This window comes from Leptosomus discolor, chromosome 1 (genome assembly GCF_034619465.1).
Source record: "Leptosomus discolor isolate bLepDis1 chromosome 1, bLepDis1.hap2, whole genome shotgun sequence".
NCBI lineage: Eukaryota > Metazoa > Chordata > Aves > Leptosomiformes > Leptosomidae > Leptosomus > Leptosomus discolor.
Genome location: NC_141391.1, coordinates 158,633,743 through 158,654,577, shown reverse-complemented (window position 1 = coordinate 158,654,577; position 20,835 = coordinate 158,633,743). Strand labels below are relative to the sequence as shown.

The 20,835-nt window shown below is 43.0% G+C and overlaps 1 protein-coding gene across 1 annotated transcript in view; it reads left to right on the top strand.

Moving 5' to 3' along the window:
• NUAK1 (NUAK family kinase 1) overlaps positions 1-10,347 on the top strand; it is a 46,525-nt gene extending 36,178 nt beyond the window's left edge. Inside the window, exons 4-7 of the mRNA XM_086468392.1 lie at positions 426-491; positions 7,577-7,696; positions 7,992-8,124; positions 9,194-10,347. Of these exons, the coding sequence (XP_086324518.1) occupies positions 426-491; positions 7,577-7,696; positions 7,992-8,124; positions 9,194-10,347 (1,473 nt within the window). The remainder of the gene's footprint in view (positions 1-425; positions 492-7,576; positions 7,697-7,991; positions 8,125-9,193) is intronic.
• The last annotated feature ends 10,488 nt before the right edge of the window (positions 10,348-20,835 follow it).

Sequence of the window (20,835 nt, the reverse complement as noted above, 5' to 3'; positions counted from 1 at the left end):
CTTCAGGATTATAACTCCCCTGGTCCACGTGGCTGCGCATTGGAGGAATGAGGGCTTTTGTAAGGACTAATGTCAATAACAGATATTGTTTTCTGGTGCCTGGGAAGAATATATTGCTTTCACGCAGTGGGGGCAGGATACAGGCTGGAATAAAGTTCCGAAAAGACACCCCCCAGCCCTCCACCCCCACCCCCCCCACCCCCTGCTGTTTTCGAGGCTTTGTGGGAGGACAGATTCCAGTCATTCTTCCCTTAACCACACACCAAGTGACTAATACATTGCCTGTCACTAGTCACTGGGCCATGAGTGTTATGACAGTGAAATCAGCCCTGAAACGTAGATGCAAAGACCACCCTGCCAGCTCACCTTTAATTTTCCCAATATTTTCTCATGTTCTCCTTGATTTTTTTTCTTCCTTATTTCAGAACGGTGTTGTCCACAGGGACCTAAAATTGGAAAACATCCTTCTTGATGACAATTTTAATATTAAGGTAGGATTCTTTTTTCTCAGCTTCTCAGAATGGATTTGCATGTTTCGTAAAATTTTTATCCAAGGTATTAGAAGAGCCAGTGTTACAGCAACAGTTACTAAGCAACAGCATCTGGCAAGAGGCTCTGGGGTTTGGAGTTTGGGGAAAGAACACCACTGGTGACAAGTCATACATGCTAAATGAAGCTTTGCATAATTTGGGGGAGAAGACCCTGTCCTACCACCGAAGGGCAACAGTTCCAAACCGATATCTGCTTTCTGGTAGGAAACAGCAGAGCATTTCATGCGGTTGGGTTTATTGTATGAATGGTATTATTGCTGGCTGCTGCTGGGGCTAGGAACAACTCCTGGTCTACAGGGTTCAAGTGCCTCATACAGAACTCTCTGAATGTCCTTTTGATCATGGCTGGAAAATAAGCAAATAGAGTTTCAAAATAAACCTAGTAAAGCACATGTGCTTTATTAGGAAATGGCCTTGGAACTCCAGACACAAACGTATACTTTGGATAGTGATGTCAGTGATGTCATTTCCATGTCATTTCTCCCCAGTGAAAGCATGGGAATGACCTTTCTCCCCTTCTTCTTCTTCTTTCCCTAACAGCTGTAGCACAAAGATAAATAATGCAGAGATGAGTGTAGTTTCCAGGTGGCTGAACCTGTTTCACCTTCAACTTTGTTCCTCCCTGGGCAGCTGGATGTGAGGGTGGCTGAGTGCGCTCATCTATGGGCGGACAAACAGAAGGAGGGATGCCAAAGAGTTTCTGCTGATGCTTGGACATCCTTGCTTAATTAACAAAGTAATCAACAAGCTCCCTGCATAGCCAAATATCTAAATAGCCTGAATCTTCATTTTGTCTCCACTGAAAGCCACAGGGCTGCACGCACTGCCTTCTGCACTTCACGCTGGAGAGATTGTCTTCATTTTAAGCTGATGTGCAATGGAAATGGAAAGTAACATATGGTAGCTGCCATCTGTGTAACGCTGATGACAGAAGCTAACTTGGATCAACTAGTGGATTAAAGGCACATAAATATGTGGTATCTAAAAATAGTCTTTTACAGCAGGCCCATCCAATGCAATACTTGGACATTTTGCCGTTAACATCCAGTGTTAGAGTGAACCTCCCCACTCCTGTTCCTACAGGGACACTGGCTGCAGCAGCCTGAGCTGTTCTCAGCAGCACTGAAAACAAAAAGTAGCCTTTCTAGGACATTGTATACGAAACAGGCTTCCGCAGGCAGGATGACCTTTCTTTCCGCATTACAAGCCAAACTATCTTCCCAGCTAATCAGAGAATTCTTGAGAGAAAAGAGGAATTTGAGGAATTTGCTAGCTGCCGTGGCCTGGATCTCTGGTCCTTGTATGCAAAACCAATCACTTCCCCAAGCCTCAGGGAGCTGCGCTTTGTCAGAAGGCTCCACTCCCTCCCCTCTTCTCTTTGTGGGAGTCTAATCGTCCTGCGGGCAGAGGGGGAGGATGAGGCAGGGACAGGTAGCTTTGTGTTCAAGCGCAGACCATGGAGGTGACCCAGAGGCTTCAGAACCACTGACGCATTTCAGCTGCCATACCCAGTGGCACTGCTGTGGAAGAAATTAGGGTAGCCGCAACTCCCCACATCCCTTCCAGTCATTTGGACATCTTTTCCTTGAAGGCTTCCCTTTCCTGATCTGCGTTGTGTTTAAGCTGCCGTGTGGGTGTTTTGTGTATTTCCAGCCTTTCCTCGGTTACTTCTCTCCAGACCATGTCACGCCTCTGAGCAGGCGTGGGTAGGTGGCTGCACACTCCCCTGCCGTCCCCTGGTAGCTATTCCTGCAAAGGGTCTCATGAAGCTAAAAAACAGACCGAACTTGGGAAGCGGTTGGTATTTCCTACATCTTTCTGTCAATAGTGTTTGAGTTTGGATTACTTCAAGAGACAACTTTTTCTATTGTTTTCCTTTTTCTCCCTGCTCTCTTTTTTTTACGTCTCGTGACCAAGATCAGCTTTGAATACATGATGTTAAGCACACTGCCCCTATTTCCCTGATGCTGAAGCTTTGAATACATTACTGTGGTTTCTATGTTACTTGCACAGAATTTTACTTCCCACTTTTTCTTTGTTTCACTAAACAGTAACCGTTGGCAAGGAAACACATATGGAGCTGTAAATTATTTATTAGGAGTAGATTTATCAGGTCCTCGTTCTGAAAGTATATGTTTTATTCAGGCAGAAAAAAGAAATATGCAGTTTGGGGTTTGGTATGACTGATGGCTTCAAATACTCGGTGGAAGGCATTTTCTAGAAGTGGAGTGACAGTCTTATCTGTACTTTCCCATTATTTATATTTCATTCATTGGATTACAAAGCACTTAGAAAATTAGCAGTTTGATTTTAAGAATGAGAAGATGAAAGGAATCCCTTTGTTCTTGGGTGCAATGTGCAATTAAATACATGTTTCTGAACAAGCCAGTAATCTATACATTATAATACACAAACCCACGTCATAGTAATGTGATTAAAAAGTAAGATGTTGTAAAAATAGATCCATATATAGCAACTTGAGCAGTACTTTTAGAACAGGAAATAGAGAGGACCAGTAATCCATTAGAAATTATTATCCGACCTAAAAGGGCCCCAAGCCATTTTACATGATACTACACTAACTTGGAAATCATTCTTAAATTTTAGCTAATTAAATGAAGGTCATGAAACAGTGTGTGGAGACACCATCAGCTTTTTTTAAAGAGTTACGATAGCAAGTAAAAGTCTCTGGAAACAGAGCCATATGTTGGAGTACAGAAACTAGGAAACACCAGTGTCTGCGATCTGACAAAGAATTACATGTTTTGAAGAGTTCTGCAGGTCCAGAGGTGGAGGGTGATGAGGGGAAGAAAGTGATCTGATCTGTAGTATATAATTATGTTTTTCAGGGACTTGGTGTATGTGGTAATATTTCCTGCCAACTGTTACTTAAAACCCCTAAATGCAGCAGGCATAAGTGAATAAAATGAAGTGTAAACAATTGTGAGACTGAATATGCACACAGATCTGTGGGGTACAAGGAGTTCATCCAGCCAATTAATCAAACAGTAGTACCTTGCCTTGCTTCCCAGACACACGCCCAAATAGCCAGAAGAAACCCCGAGTGTGACTGTTTCTCCTAGGACCTAGCCTGTCTGTGGAGGTCAATAGTGGGGCACAATCCTAGAGCTAAACCCTACCAGGACACTGCAGCCTCCCAGAGCAGAAGAGCGTTATTTGCTTTTATACCTTGCTCATGGTGCCACGTTCTTTAAACAAATAATATGGCAATGAAGTTAGGGTTTGTGCAGCATGTACAAGCCTCTCCTTCCCCACATTCATGTGCCAGCTGCTAACAGTACAGTTCCCTTAAAAGTTACTCCGTTCTCCTTTCAGCTGCCTGAACTTGGTGACTTCCACCCTCCAGCACTAGCTAACTTGGAGCTGCCCCCTCTCCTTGCCCCAGGTTCCTGGGGGTGGGTACAGCTGCTGCCCCCACCACACAGTGGCAGAGCAGCCTCTCGCTGACATTTTCATCCCATCAAGAGGATGTCGTCGTTCATGATCCTAATACAGCTGGAAGTCTGCAGGGTCAGACAGGCAGCAGGGCTAAGGCAGCCCCAAAGCACCAAAAGGGCTGCCCTGAGTTGGTGAGTTAGAAAGCCCTTTGTGGGAAGAGATTCGCGATAGATTTAGGCATCTGCCTTTGGTGGTCTTCAGAAAAGCCTTCTAGTGGTGCGGCCTTCTCTTCATTAGTTTTGAAGGACTGAGGTTGCTTGGTTTTCGTTCATTGTAGGTATGAATTTGCTAGAAGAAACAGCAGCGGGGCGAGGATTTAGCTGCCTCCATTCACCCGGAGTTCCAGCAGTTTGGCCTGATGAGGACCACACGTCCTCAAGCCCTGCAGCTCTCCCCAGTGCCTAAATCCCCAAAACTGCATGCAGGGAAATGGAGAGAAACTGCTGCCCAGTGTGGCAGCCAGGGAATTAGTGACTCTTGCTGGCCTATCCAAATACCGTGTCCCTGCCCCATGCTGCAACCTACTCTTGGGGACACCTCTGTCATGCAGCCCTGCATAGGATCATAGAATCATAGAACAGTTTCGGTTGGAAGAGACCTTCAAGATCATCGAGTCCACCCTTTGTCCTAGCTCTATCAACACCGCTAAACCCTGTCCCTAAGTACAACATCTGCCCGTCTCTTAAACACCTCCAGGCATGATGGAGGGGGCCTCCTTGTTCACACAAGGGCTGTGACGGCACCGGGGCTGGGAATTACACCTAAAAGAGATGTCTAGCAGAGGTTGACGTAAACTGTATGATCAACCTCAAAGTGATAGAAGGAAAGAAAAATGCAAGTGTAATAGTAACATAATCCTACTAACTGCACTTTCTCTTTGGCTAGTAAGGGGACACCAATCAGACTAACCACTAAAAACCCGTGAGGGTTTCATATATACAGAGTAAGTATATGTAATTGGGATTTACCTTGCTGGAAGTCTCGCTGACTGCACATACGTTTCATTTGCTTTAAGAGACATAATTATTTCTCTGTCTACAGTACAAAGAGACAGATTCTTAAGTGGGATAAAACTGACAATTTCCATGAGTGTGAACTTCATGGAATTTATAGTCCACACTTAAACAATAAATTACATCTGGTTTATCACAGCTAACAGCAAATATGAAACATACACCTCCTTAAGCGAGGGGAATAAAAGTCCACTTCCCCGCTCCTCCCAATTTAGGAAGTTTTTTTGACTTGATGCCTTAGTTCCATTTAAGTGCCAAGAACATGAAGTAATGTTGGCTTCTATTAATCTTGTTTCGGGGGGCATGACAGTTTTAATGGGAAAAGCTGATAAACATCAGTCTGTGAGTATGGGAGTGGACTGTAACATAAATACTCTTTTCCTGAATGGTCAAAATGAAAACATGAATGCCCAAGTCTGAGAGATTCTTAGTGTGAACAATGGTATGTGTATCCCTATATATATATATTCATGCACATCCACACGCATTTTATACATTCCATGGTGTTAAGGGAATGTATTTTCGTAAGGAATCACACTGTGCAGTGTTTGTCCTTGTCTTAGCTGCATCCTGAACTAAAATAAAACTCAATGACCAGCACGAATTTTTAACTCTGAAATGATCCCTTTCTTCCCCTGATTGACAGGGCACACTTCATAAGGCTTAAAACCAACTTCCTGCAAGCCAGGCAGGGTGACTTGATAAGAAAGTGGAATTTAGGGCAATTAAGTGCAATCTGAGCCATGAGAATATGTTTGCAGACTGCAATTCTACACCAGCTGTTTTCAATGACATTCCAGCCATACAATGAAGATTTTACAAACCACATTTATTTAAGGGTTGACTTTTCTGCTGTGGGTTGATAATACACTGTTTGAGGGACTGAGTGAATTCAAACTATGAATGGACGTGGTGAGATGAATTAACATTAATGAACAGGAATCAGCTGCTTTTTTGAGCAGGATGAGTCCAAATTGTCAGTGGAACAGCTGCATAAGCAGAACATCAAAACAGGAGAGGGTGAAGTGTGAAATCTTGCACTTGCTCTGTGACTTTAAAAATTTTGTGAAAATGATATTTAAAAAAAATAAAGCTTTAGTTCTAACATGGAAGTATCTATATCTATTTATAAAATGTGTGTGTATATATATAGATATATTTCTATTTTGGGATAAAGAAAGAAAACTGGGATCTTCTGTCCCTGCTTCACCAGCTCTGTTCATTTTGGTCTCAACTGTGACATTTTTAGGTGTAGCTGTAGGAATTTAGATAGTAAAGACAAAGAGTTTATGTCTCCCAAGAGTTCACTAGACATTGCAATTAAGCAGGTATTAGAGGCACTGATGATACACATTTTAGAAAGCCAGGAGTGAATGCTGCTGCTGGTAAATGCTTTTCTTTTCCGTTCACCTTGTGTTTTCTTGAATTTTTCTCTTGTGAAAACTCCTGGGATTTATTTTCTTTCTGGTAGAAAAGACCCCAATAAGGTGAAGAAAACTCAGAGAAAACTATCTCTTATAGCTGTAATACCTTTTTTATGCCTGTGCTTCATGTCTTTTATGTCTGCCTTGTGTCGATAGTGGGCAGTAATAAAAGTATCTCTGGGAAACAGAAGTGTCTGGGTTTTAAACAAGATAAAAAATGGGATGTGTTGCCTTTTGCTAGAGTAACAAAGGAAATGCAAAGGTTGTGGGAGTATTTAGTGTTGCTATCCTCAGCCTTTGTTTTGTAAGAAGAAGAACAGAGAATTGAAGTAAACAAAATATTTGGACCTGATCCTGCAATTCCTGCATGGGCAAAATTCCCAACAGTCTCAAGGGAAGTTTTGTTTGTGTTGGGAAAGCCGAATTTGGGCCCATTGTTTCCAGTGAGGAACCAGACTTGTGTTTATTATCTCATGATAATAGACATCTTGTGTGCTTAACAGCTCAGATTCCTCAGCTGGAGTCCCTGAATCTGGAAGAGTTAGCGAGTGCCTCATTTTCCCCCTCCTTCAAGTGTAGCTAAATTCCAGATTATTTCAAAAATCACTTTCTTCTGTAATGCTTAGTTTCCTGTGACACTCCTGCCTCACTCCTCCTGTTGGCTTTAAAGGTCTTGCCTTTCGGCTTGCATGTGCGTGGTAAGGACAGTAGTACTTTCTGCTTGCTTTCCTTTGGTATTAACGATTATACAAGATGAAGAGCAATCGATGAACAGCAGGCCCAGTGCCTCCCACTGTGAGATTGTCTTTGCAAGCATATGCAATTCACCCAGGATAAAATTACTGTCTGATGGTTGTGCAGTCAGTCAGTGCAATGGAACCAAAGCATCCTTGTTCCTAATCTGGAGGATTTAACCTGGGGACCCTTCTCCTTCTCTGGAGGATCTTTAGAGAGAGAAGTCAAAAGATCATAGATTAATGGGTTGGCCAGGGAACTTGAGAGATTATCCACATCAAGATCCCTGCCCTACAGCAGAGTCAAATATAGCTAAGTCTTTCCTGATAAAGGATTTTCTGTTGCATTAAGATACTGTTAATGCTACAGATGGCTTGTGCAATTCTATTTGCAGATTGCTGATTTTGGACTCTCCAACCTTTATCACAAAGACAAGTTTCTGCAGACCTTTTGCGGAAGCCCACTGTATGCTTCCCCTGAAATAGTTAATGGACGACCTTACAGAGGCCCAGAGGTAAGAAGGGTCAGCTTTTCCGTGGTGGTATGGGGATGTCTTTGATGACAATGTTCCGGAGGGTTAGTCTTAACACTGGTGTTCTTGCACACGTGTGTTTGCTTCGGTCTCTCCCATGTTGAAAGTTCTCAAGCTGCCTTTGTTTGCTTTGTCTGTGGTTGGTCAGATGTTAGATACCGATTTGCCCATCAGTTGGCGCAGCTGGACGTGATGCTGCTCTTGCAGTGCTAATGCCAGGGAGAAGGGTGGGGAATCAGCTTTCCTGTGCTTCACATGCGTTGTCTCTGTATTTCAGGTTGACAGCTGGGCCCTTGGTGTATTGCTTTACACTCTGGTTTATGGAACGATGCCCTTTGATGGCTTCGATCACAAAAATCTCATCAGGCAGATCAGCAGTGGAGAATATCGTGAGCCAACACAGACCTCAGGTATAAAAAAGGAGTGAGGGCAATGCATTGAGCTGAAAGGAGTTCAGAATGGAGGGTTTGCCCGACCCCTTCCAACATGTTTTGGTGTCATATTAGAATGATGAAGAAAAAAAATATCTCATTCCTCTACTGACTTCATGTGCTATCAGTTCCCATCTGGGTACAGCATTTACCAAAAGCCCTTTTGAAATTAAAGTTTTGTAGCAGATAGATTTTATTGCCTTGGGGAAGCTGTAACAGGCTCTTTTAACTAGACGTGTGACAGTGGAAGGTCTGTTAGCTATTGCAAGTGGAATTGTTCAGACAAGCTGTAAACCGATACCACATACTGGTACAGATCAGTCCTCTAACTGCACTGTGGTATATCACAAGTAGAGAGAAGATGAATGGTCAGAGCCACACAGTCTCTTATCCAAGAAGGCAGGCCAAAATCTAAATTAATGCCACTATGTTCGCATTTACTTCTACTTGGAGGATAACACATTAAGCAGTCACCTGACAGAAAAGCATCAACTAAGTCTGGGTCATTGATTATAATGACTCCTTCCAGCCTTATACATCTATGTATATATTATATTTAAATGAATGTTTATCTTGTATAATTCGTTTGCCATCTCTTTCAATTTTCTGCCTCCTTGCTCTCTTTATGAAAATACACCTTTAAAATATGCAGAAGAATACACTGTTTATGGAAAAAGTAAATACAAAATAAATATGTGTAGATTGTTTAAAGTATCCCAATTCCCCTTTGTTTTCCTCTAAGTTTTGCAATTATTAGAGTTGATAGTTTGGTGACTTACTTCAGTAATATGGAACTATTCACTGACTAATACAGTACAAATATTAATTTCTTTGATAACCCAGCGTACATTTCCCAGGGTGATAAGAAGTGGTACTAAAATGCATTTTCTGACATTGACTGATGGCCAAAACCTTGCCCCCTTTCTCTTCTCCTAATGCAAGAAGCATTATTTTTGCTCATTTGATAGGCTTCATGTTTCTGTTTCAAACTGACAAAACCAAGAATGCCCATATTCTAAATATTTTGTATTCCGTTCTTTGTCCGTAGATGCTCGTGGTCTTATCAGATGGATGTTGATGGTGAACCCTGAACGCCGAGCAACCATTGAAGACATTGCCAACCACTGGTGGGTTAACTGGGGCTACAAGAGTAGTGTTTGTGACTGTGATGCCATGAGGGACTCCGAGTCCCCGTTGCTGGCAAGGTTTATTGATTGGCATCACCGTTCTACTGGCCTCCAACTAGAGACTGATACCAAAATGAAGTGCCTTTCTAAGCCCAAAGGTCCTGAAGTCACACTAGAGAGGCAAAGGTCTCTGAAAAAATCAAAAAAGGAAAATGACATTGCACAGTCCATCCAGGAAGCAGGAGCTGAAAATGCCTCCAAACCCACCTCCAAGAGACCCAAAGGCATCCTGAAGAAAAGAAGCAACAGTGAACATCGATCTCACAGTGCAGGTTTCATTGAAGGAGTGGTCAGCCCAGTGTTACCCTCTGCTTTTAAGCTGGAACAAGAGTTGTGTAGGACTGGTGTAGCCATTAAAAGTGTTGTGGAAGGAGAGGCAGCGGGCAAGTATGGCACTAAGCAGTCTTCACTAATGCCAAAAAAGGGAATCTTAAAGAAGACTCAGCAGAGGGAGTCCGGCTATTACTCCTCTCCAGAACGAAGCGAATCTTCTGAACTCTTGGACAATAATGATGAGACAGTAAACAGTGACACTTCTCCAGGGGTCACAGAGCCATCCAGAAATGGGTCTTACAGCCATTCCTGCAGGCGTAAGGGCATCTTGAAACATAATAGCAAGTATGCTACCAGCAGCACTGAATCTGCTTTGATTAGCCCTGACACCCCAACGCTGGAGGCCATGGAAGAAGTGGTCCTGCCTGGGGATGCATTACCTCGAAGTTACAGTCGCCCTTCCAGCGTGATTAGTGATGACAGTATTTTGTCCAGTGACTCCTTTGATTTGCTGGATTTGCAAGAGAACAGGCCAAACAGACAGAGGATACGGAGCTGTGTCTCTGCTGAAAATTTCCTCCAGATCCAAGACTTTGAAGGACTTCAGAACCGCCCACGGCCACAGTATCTAAAGCGTTATCGCAACCGTCTGGGAGACAGCAGTTTTTCTCTTCTCACAGACATGGATGATGTGACTCAGGTCTACAAGAAAGCCCTAGAGATTTGCAACAAACTCAACTAGCAGAGGGAAGATGGAAAGGGAGGGAAGGGAGTTTTTCTGTGTACCTTTATGATGGAGTAAGCCAGGTCACTGATTTGCTGACAGTGGTAGGTTTTGCTTCAAAGGAGCTGACTCTACCTACTTAGCTGAACTCCTGGTAAAGTAGCCCCAAAGCCCTCTCACACTTCTCTAATTTTGTGTCCTCAAAATATTACCTGCCTGACCAGAGAAAAACCTTTGGTCTGTGTATACATGATGAAAGCATATCAGGATCTAGCAGACAGAAGCATCAAGATTTAATGGCTCATAGTCAAAGCTAGATGGAATTAAAACTGGAAGTGAGGGACACACATTTTGAGAGGTTTGTAATTCATATTCCATTGGCTTTATCAAGAGATGAGCTGAATTCTTCAACTCAATTTTGGGTGTCTTTTAGAAAGAGAACCTTTATTTTCCCCTGAAGTTATTCATCTGGATACAGGCATTGCACATTGGGAATCTCTGGCTTGCATTATGCAGGAGGCCAGGCTGGGTGGTCGCCATGGTCCCTTCCACTGGGGTCACCTGAGAGGTTCTGAACCTGTTCTGGGACAGAGAATTTGAGAGACTCATCCCAGAAGAACCTCACATGGTGTATGTGGACAAGTGGTAGAGCAGACATTCAGATCTGGCCCTTAGCACAGCCGTTGCTCTTCAGTGAGCAGGAGGCCCTAAAATTATTTCTAACTACTGCTCCTACCAGCAAAAGCAGAGTCACAGAAACAATAACAGGAACTGGAAGGAATGGGTGTTAGCAGCACCGTTGACCTTTTAAGGGATTTCAACTTGTGTGTTCCATTTGTGACTCTTTCAAAATGGCCACCCAGATGAATGCCCAGACAAAGATGGATATAACAAAGGGTCTCAAGTGTTAACTAGCCCTCCAATCTAGAGTTCAGACGATGTCAGCAAATGGTGCCACCTTGCTCTTAGCTTGTAGTATTGAGGGTGACAGGTAGTTTGTGACCAGAATGTTAGGTAATGAAAAGATTGTAGCATGTAGGAAATGGATAGAGGTCAGAAAGTTAGTGGGAAGGTGCCTTTCTCCAAATGAAAATGTTTCTAGGTAGGTAGTAATGGAGCAGAAAGAATTGAGCGATGAAATGGTAGAGTTGATAACAGAGTTAGCATAAAACTGGGGGCCTCTCTCTATATAGTGTAGCTGGTACTGCGTGTGCAATGATACCAGCTTGAAAAAACCCAAGAAGGATATGTGTTTGTGTTCTCAGACATATCTAACTACCCAAACTGAAGGCTTCAACTCCCATAAAGGTACCACATGGGTCTACTGGATTACCTGAATGTAAGCCTATGTCAGAAAGGCACTGTGTGTTTGACAGGCCTGGGCAAACTGGAATCTTAAGGCCCATTTAAGTCTCATTTCTGTGAGCACATAGTCTCTGGCTTTCTTGGAAGTGCATGGGTGTGAATAAGTGGCAGGTTTCAGCCTATGCTGTCAAATGATCTGCAGCTGCAAAATTCGTATCTACATGCATAGCCAGAGCAGAGGAGCATGGGGCAAGCTCTGTTCTCACTCCTACCCTGTGACTGGAACTGAAAGCAGAATTTAGCCCGCGATGTCCAAAATCCTAGAGATTGTGCAGAAATGGAATGGAGTTCCTCTGGGGACTCACTGGGGATCGGGGATAACCCCATAAATTGTTGGCATCTGGGGCAGGGAGCTATTTCACTTGCAGATTCCTGTTCAGTGTATCATGGTACCTATGTCTGCCGGTTCCTCCTAAAAACAGCTGGGCTGCCTTGCATGAAGATGAATGAGCTTGAATTTCCTAAATCAGTTAATCTGACTCTATGGAGAACCTTTACTTATTGTGAAACACTGGACCAAATTTAGCCCTGGAGTAAACGGCATCGATGCCATGAAATCTATGAGAGATGCGTGCTCTCAGGTGGTCAAGTGAAATTTGACTCACTGTCTGTTTGTGCAGGAAGGGTGACTGCAGCTCATTTCTCTACAGATGCGTACCTCTCTGTATGATATTCAGATGTCCCATCTTCTCACAGGCCCTGCATGTGCTTTTTTAGCCCATCCGAAATCAACACCCCATTTTGCAGTGTGTTGAGTTAACAAGTTTGCTGTGGTGCATTTTAAAACAACTCAACGTAGTCTCCATGGCCTTTCTGAAACAAGGATGGATGTGCTTTGCAGCCACGGCTTTTAACTTGTGCCCCGGAGCATAAGAGCCAGATCCTCAGCTGGTGTAAATCAGCGCTGTCCCGTTGACATGGTGGAGCATCGCTTCGGTGGGGTTATGCTGATTGACACCTTCCCTGCAGATCTGGTGCTAAACCTTGAATGGGTTTATAGAGGTTTCAGGATGAAGGGAAGGGAACTCAGCCGGCCATAGCAGGGAAGTGAGGAGCACCACGAAGGCTCGTATCTCCCAAGGGTTTTGCCCAGGCCTGCTTCCGTGTGTACAAATGTGAATGAGTGAGTGACTGCTTGCTGCCAAACTGGAAATGTTATGTAGGGATTTACTGGCATGTTACTGGCATGTTACATGTTTACTGGCATGTTATCATTCCTAGAAGAGAAGAAAAAAAAAAACTTGACTGCACATTGTTATTATTAGTGTTGTGATTTTTATTTAATTTTTTTGTAATACAAAGTTGACTTTTTTATTTGAATTTGTCTTTTTTTTTTTTTTATTTATTGGTCTGAAAGCCATTTCAAAGGTATAATAATATATTTGGTGTAATTTAATTGGTGCAACATTATTTTACAGCTCCGGCCAAAATTGTTTGGTGTTATTTTTTGTTTTTTTGTTTTTTCTCCCAATCCTTGGTTGGTTTGAGCTCTATGAGGCACACAGGGGAAAACGCTGGATAATCACCCAAAGTGTTTGTATTTTTAATCTGATACTGTTTTTTATTAAATAAAAGGAAATTAATGTAACTGTGAAGAGTCTCTCTCCCTTCTCTTTTTTACTGTACACCACCATAAGCCAAGGCCAAATGGTAATGAACTTGTCATGCAGAAATACAGCAGCATCTCAGCACTTTGTATCAAGTTGTTTATGCAAAGCTGCTTGGCTCATTTGTGCATTTGAATATAATGTGGGTGGCCACAGAGACTCCTGTGCTACGAAGCATTTGGCACAGCGTAACACCCAAAGCTTTCAGCTATAGAAATGTTTGGTGGAGAAGAATGACTGGCTGGGGTTTCTCTGCTGGAGATGAATGAGGTTTGTGGGCCAGGTGTGCTGCAGGTGAGACAGAGCAGGCTGGCTAACCAGACACAGCACAACTCATTTGTAGCCCAGAGACAGATGGTTATGGTCCTTTCCTCTTTCTGGCAGGGAAAGGGACAGTTTATTGACAATGTTAATGTTCCAGTTGGTGTAATTTAAGAGTTACTTGGGCAAAAATGACTGGTGGCCATCCGCTGCTGTCAAACGTGGGATGATTTCTGTCAGATGGCTTTGAGCAGCCAGCATGATCAGCTGGTGAAAGGGAAAAAGGGAGTCAGTTTTCATTTTTTTGGAGCCCCCTGGATAACCAGAAGCCTTTAGATTGTTTTTCTTGGAAAATGGGTGGGCGTCATAAGGGAAAATGGGTGTTAGGTATGCTGTGTGTGCTGGGGACTTGTTAACATAAAGGAAACGGTTGGCAATGGCCTAACGTTGGCTCTGAGCAAGACACCATTAAACTTCACCCTTGATGCAGCCAGCCAAGATACCTGTGGTGTATATTCTGCTTTTAAAATGACAGGCGGTTTGGATTAGGATCCAAGGTTTGGATATCAGGCAAAAAAGGCTTTCATTTTTCTAATTCATGTTCTCTCTTGAGCTTTTTAAAGCAAGAAGCCATGGCTGTAGGTGCTAGATTTATTCATTATGACCATTTAAAAACCAGTGGGAATAAAGGGAAAAAGCTAACGATGCAGAAAGGCAAACAGCTGTTAATACATTACAAAGGGAATACTTGCTGTGTGCTAATTGAGTTAGAAATTGTAAGGTATATATTAAAAGTCAGCACGCGTGTTCTTGTACCTGAGGTGAATAAGGTCTAACTGCGTGGGTGCTGGGTGGTGGAAAATGTAATGCAAATTTCTTCTGTAACAGCAATTATGAATCAACTTTTTTTTTTTTTTTTTTAAATACACTAGGAATAAAGTGAAGTTGAGGGTAAACCATTTGTTTTGTTTAAAAATAATGACTTTTAGGAAGAAAGTTCTGGATGGCTGGGTGTGCTGCACGCATGTGGCAAGCACCGAGAAGTAATTACGTACATGTTCGTACAGCTCTGAGAGCACACACTTCAGGGGTGGGGTGCGGTGGGGAGGTGGGCGTCTTAATTTTCCTATTTGTGAAAGGAGATAAGTGTAGAGTGATATGCCTCAGCTGAATTTACATAGTAAGTCTGTAGCCAGACCTGGTCTTCTTTCATGCTTGCTCCATGGGGATTCCCGTGTTTCTCAGGAATTGTTGTAGTTTTGTGGATTGGGCAAGACAGGAGCGAGGAAGCAAGACAGGAGCCCTGGGAGCTACACGGTCAAGTGACAAAAGCAGTGGTGAAGTTTTTTTCATAGAGCCACAAATAGCCCTGTCCGTTACAACCCTTCCTTTAAAAGTCAACAGTCTCAATTTCTGATCCTGCAAAGCCTGTGCATGTGCCTGATGTGATAATGTCAAGGATCCCGCTTGCTTCTGTGGTAGGCTTGCTGAAGTCCGGGGGGCAGCTCACGTGAGTGGTGCTGCCTGATGCTCAGTGACGCTTCCGTGTACTGGTAGAGCACTTGGAGGTCAACAGAAAAACTTGCAGGAGAGCCTGATGCCGCTTCTCAAAGATCACCATCCCGGAGTCACTGGTGCAGAGGGAGAGGACTTGTGCCAACACAGTTGGAGGCAACTCTGCACTGCTAGCAAGAGAAGCAAAAGTCAGAGCGCAGTGATACAGCACAGTTTCTAGCCATAGAATTTTGCATTTGATTTGTAGTTGTGTCTCTTCTCACAGAAGAGACTGGTCTCCTTTTAGAGACTTCAGGGACTGTGAAAGTAAGGCGTTAAATTGAGGTGAAGAGGTGGCACTTTTAGTTATTGCAGACAAATGTATTTACAGATACATTTGCTAGTGATTCCATAAGCATGTGTAATAATAAACTTTGCAACACCAGAGCCTCAGTTATAGCTACAGGGTAAGCCGTAACCAGTCCAATGACGGGAGAAGTCCAATACTCATGTAAATTTGGTGTATATGAGAAGCTTATTAGTTTAGATAAGCATTTATCTCAGTGATTCACATCTCATTTTAATGAGATGCTTCTGGAGACAATGCTGCAGGAATGTTTTTTTGCCAATAGAAACTCTGGTGCTTGCTGGCATCAGCCCAGGCTCTTCGGTACCTGTCCCAGGGTTACTGGTTTCAGGGTTTCAACTGAAAGTTTTACCACAGAAGAGAACAAGTCGTGTTTCCCTTGGATTAATGGTATTTAGTATTCAACTAGGGTTTTTTTTTATTATTGTCTGGTGGAGCTGTCTTTTCCTCCTTGCCAAACCAAGACATCTTTCCCATAAAAGACTGAGTAATTTGGCTGGAGAAGCAGCTTTTTTGGATAGATGTTCTGAGCATCTTGTTTCTGGCTGTCTCTCTCTAGCTCTTACCCCCTGCCCCATATTTCCTGGCATTTCGTCAGTGCAGAAAACTTTGGATTTGCGTGTCATCTGGCCATACAAATCCCTGCATTTTTAAGGACATTTTATGTATTTGCACTGATGCTTAATTGTTGCTTGGAAAAGCATTTTGCAAGGCAGTTTTATGTGTCACCAAAAGACTCCTTGTCTCAATTTATATGCTGGGCTTAGAGCTCACACTGAGAAGCAGCACACCAGGCCCAGGCCCATGATGGGATTAGATAGCTGACTGCCATCAAAATAAGAAAATCAGCTGTAGGCATTGGCCACAGGTGCACTTGCAGGTCAGGACATCACCCTACTACTTCACTCAGCAAAGCAGCTCTACTGCCGTTGTGAACTCAGCGGATTTTGACACTGAGGACCTCTGAAAACTCAGTCTTGAGCTTTTTCACAATGCACGTCCAGCACTGAAGCCTTTGCTGTCAGAGACCATGTGGGAGTGTTGGTGTCAACCTGCCTTGATGTTTTCTTTTTTGCCCTTTCCCCACTCACCTTATCCTATTTATTTAACACAGTGTCCTCTCTCACGTAGTCCAAACCCTATTCGCTGTCCTGTTCTGTTTTGCTCCGTAGACTGTTTAATACCCTGTCAGGACAGCGGGTTGAACTTTGCTCACGAGGTGCTTTTGCAGCTCCAACCCTGGCCATCGCATGGCCTCTGCTTTGGAGGCTGTTTGGATCGCCAGCCGAAGGCACGGTCTTGTTCTGCAGCAGCAGCTCCAGCTCTGGTGCCTTGCAGCAGGTAACTTTTCTTCCTGGATGCAGAAACTGGATGGGACCTTGAACTAATAGCAGGGCTGTCTCTGAAAGAGACACCATGCTGAGGAACAATTAAATGGCAGGACAAATGAGTTAGACCGAGTGAATATAAACCCCTGGAAGCTGGTGGTGAGACTATACCGTACCCAGCAGGAAACCACTTAGAAAACTGTGCTCCTTTCATAGGCTGGGGAGATACTATTGCACTTGGAAATACAAGCGAGGAACAGCTATAGAGGAACTGGCTGAAAAGCTGGGGAGGAGGGAGAGTTAGCCTTGTGGCTCTGCAGTGAGAGAGTTTATTAACAGAATCCTCCAAATTTCGGCCTCAGAGATAATAGGACAAGACATACTTTAAATAGAACCAAAGCGAAAACAAATACAAAACAGATGTTAGGAAATATGTAAATATATATTTGTATTTACATATAAAGCCCTAGATGCCTGCCAGGCGAGTTTGCTAGGACCAGAGCGTGTGTCATTATCCCGGCTGCACTGGGAATTATCAAAAATATTTCTTTAAATGTTCCTTCAAACTCTGTTGTTCTCTTTAGCTGCACGTCCCAGAGCTTGACAGTTTAATCAGAAGATTTTTTGAGATGAGGGATCTGCTGCCTGAGAAGAGAGGTTTGCTAAATTCCCATACAACTCAGTGCCACAAGGAATGTTCAGTCAACTCCGGCCCTTAGAAACCCCAAGGTAGTTAATCCCCTTGTGCTCCCAGGAAAAATTTGTGTCACAGTGGAAAGAGGCAATGCATAATGGTCGAGTATCAGATCCCCAGATAGTGTAAAGTGATGTTGACCCAACCCAGATGAGCATCCAGCCTTAAAAAACAAATTTGTTGTGAAATTCTGGTTGGATTAAGTGGGAATGGCTTCAGGTCCCACATGCTCACCATTTGGTTTCCCCATATGAAGAGTTACGGATTTCCAAAGGTGGTTTTAGAAATACCTGTTTCTGTGAAGCCAGTCTGAGCTGCCTATACCTGAATTTTTGAAACCTTCTGCTCCCTGTGACCTCAGCCTGAGCTGTGGTCACTTGGTGCTTACAAGGATAAGGCTTACTGGACCTCAGGCTGCACATTTCAAAATGCAGATACTCCAAGCAAGTACCTCTGAGATCTTTAGCCTTGTCTTAGCTGGCAGGGGTCTTTCAAATCATTGACACACTGGGGCGTTGTATAAGTAAGTCCCTGCTTCCAAGCTTTTGGGGAAATTGCACAATTCTTCAGCTGAAATAAGATTTATCGTTAGCGGTGGTTTTTTAGGAAATCAAAATGTTTTTAATTTCTTGGGATTGGATGACTGGGAGTACTTAGAGGACAGGGAGCCTCAGCCTCTTGCAAACAAGACACTTGCAAAGCTCCCAATAGCCCAGAGCCTGTGTTATAGTTCAATAAATCTGCCACTTCCTAAGGGAAGTGCAGAGGTGCTGTTGGTCCTAACCCAGTGTGTGCCACCAGATCAGTGTCAATAACATGCAGATCAATCCATGTCTAGATGGACATGGAAATTGTCCTCCTTTGACATTAACAGAGAAGGTACAAATAGCCCAGACAGGTAGTAAATGAACAAAGTCACCCAGTCTATGAAGAAATAACTGCAGTGGACATTGTAGTTCCTTTTTACCAGAGCCAAAATGCTGTTTTCTGGAAAGTTCCAAATTAAGGTCCCGATCTGGCAATGACTTAGGTAGGTAACTCTGGAAGAAATGAAACTATTGATGATTACAGCAAATGAGGCAGAGTAGGGGCTACCTTTCATCTTGGTGAAAGAGTAGAGGGACAGTCTTTTCTTGCACGGGAGATAAGTGAATAAATCAATTTCCTCCTGGTGTTCCATTCTAAAATCAGAGCAGATTTACTGGAGCCTCCCTCATTACTTTTCCCATGGCAAGTAAAAGTGGTTAGGTCTGCTCACAAGAGTTGCAAGTTTGCACCTTGTCACCGTTTGCAGCAGAACGGTAACATTGCATGGAGGATAGGATCCTGCTTGGTAAAAGACGGGACGAGAGCTCTTAGAGCTCCTCCAGGGAGCCCTGGTAAAAAGACAACTGTAGCGTGAGAGAGGGAACAGAGCCCATAATGAGCTTGAATGGGGCTGTCAGGGACAGCTTTTGTTAAAGTTCTGCCATGCAAAGAAAGGAAGATTTGCATATTTTCCCCTCTGACACAAGCACGCCCCCCAACACCTGCAAAATCACCCTTGCCACTAAATATAATATCTAAGTATCTAAAGTATTGAAGTATCTAAAAATACTTTAAGAAATGCATGTGTTGTGAGACAACTTGATTGCTTCAAATAGCAGAAAAGCCATTTTTGTCAACACACTAAACCTTAATTAAAACTGTACCCGTTCCACCGTAAAGTTATCTGACTTTTCATTTGGTACTGCTGACGCAGGAATTCCCCCATCTAGTTTATATGTCTTCCCCCCTTAAAACACTCCTTCTGAAGAAGCCCTGGACAAAAGCTGAAGCAAGGTCCTCCAGTTGTAGACACAATGCTCCAATCAGTCTGAGAAATGAAACAAAAGTTACATGACTTATGACCAGTCACAGCTTGGCCACTCAGCTTGCATTGAATGTTGCATATCTAGTGGCAAATTCCCGGAAATATTGTGAGGCCATAATGACTAACTGCTCACTGGTAGGAAATGTGTTAGAAGCATCAGAAGGATCTAGATTAATTTAGTCCTCTGCCCTGGTGTATATATACTCCTCACTCCTGGTAAACACTTCAAACAAACATTCAGTTGGCTGCTTTCTGAAAAGACAGTGAAAGCCTCGGAGATGCTACAATTAGCCTATCCACTGCAAAGTTCCAAAGAGAGATTTGATCTTTCACCACAAAAATATCCACACTTTCTTTCACATGCATGTGAATAGAAAGCCTTTGTTCATACCGAGCCGAGAAGAAATAAACTATTGTTGGAAGGTCATTTCAGCTTGCTTCGAGGGGTGGGGAAGAATTACAAAAAATAACCAAATGTGGTCTTTTTACCAGTGATTGCAGATATTGTCTTTCAGCATAACAGGCAAGTTTTTGTTAGAGAGATCTATTCTCGTGTTGGACTAATTCATTGTAGGTTCAGGCTAGGGTTTTATAAAATGTCTAGTGGTTTTAAGTACCATGGTTCCTGTATGTCCCCATTGAGACACCCTAGCAAGGTTTGCTTTTTAGAGAATGAGTGGTTCCTATGAGGAAACAGCACATGTAGGTACTCAATCTGCCTTGCAGATCTTGGGGGTTCCTTCTTTCACTGGTGCTTGTCAGCATTCAGGAAATTATGAGTCTAACTTGATATTAGAATAGGAAAGACTTCCAGTAACCTGTTCTGTATTGATATTTGGAGGCTTTGCTTGGATTTCATACTCCACCTTAACACAAGTCTACCACCAGGTTGGCAACAACCACGTTAAGTCCACCTTTATAAAGAAGAGTTTTGCTACAACTAATAAATTAATTTTAAAGGGCAGGCAGGGAGGGGGCACATGCGACATTTCAGGTATAACTCTGCCAGGATTTCCTGTAGTTTAGTCTTTTTATGAAATCTTCACTCTTATCTCTCTCATATGAGGCCTGATTCAGTAAATTACTCCTATAAATAACTTTCACATGTTTAAAGGTAGGCCTGCTCATTCCTTGCTGACTCAGGGGTATGGCTTTCTATCTGACAGTGAAATGCTATCCAGGAAAATCCCCACAGGTCAGTTTTCAGTATTATTTTTTGATGTGAACTCAAAGAGGCTGGCAAAAACTCTTCAGTAGTGGTTTTCTGGAAAAAAAAAAGCAACCTAAGGAATATTATATATCTGTCTTTCAGCAAATCTGAAGCTTTGGTACAAACCACAGCTTGCCTGGCTATGTCCTGTTTTCTTCTATTTTGAGTATTTATTTCTGCGGATACATGGATTGTAGTAGTCCATCATACAAATGGTCATTAACAAATCAAAGCTGAGATTTTCAAAAACATTCAGGATAAACCTAGCTCTGTTTTTGTTCATGTTACTGGCAAAACCCCAGTGATTTTTTTTTTTCTTCCTTTTTCT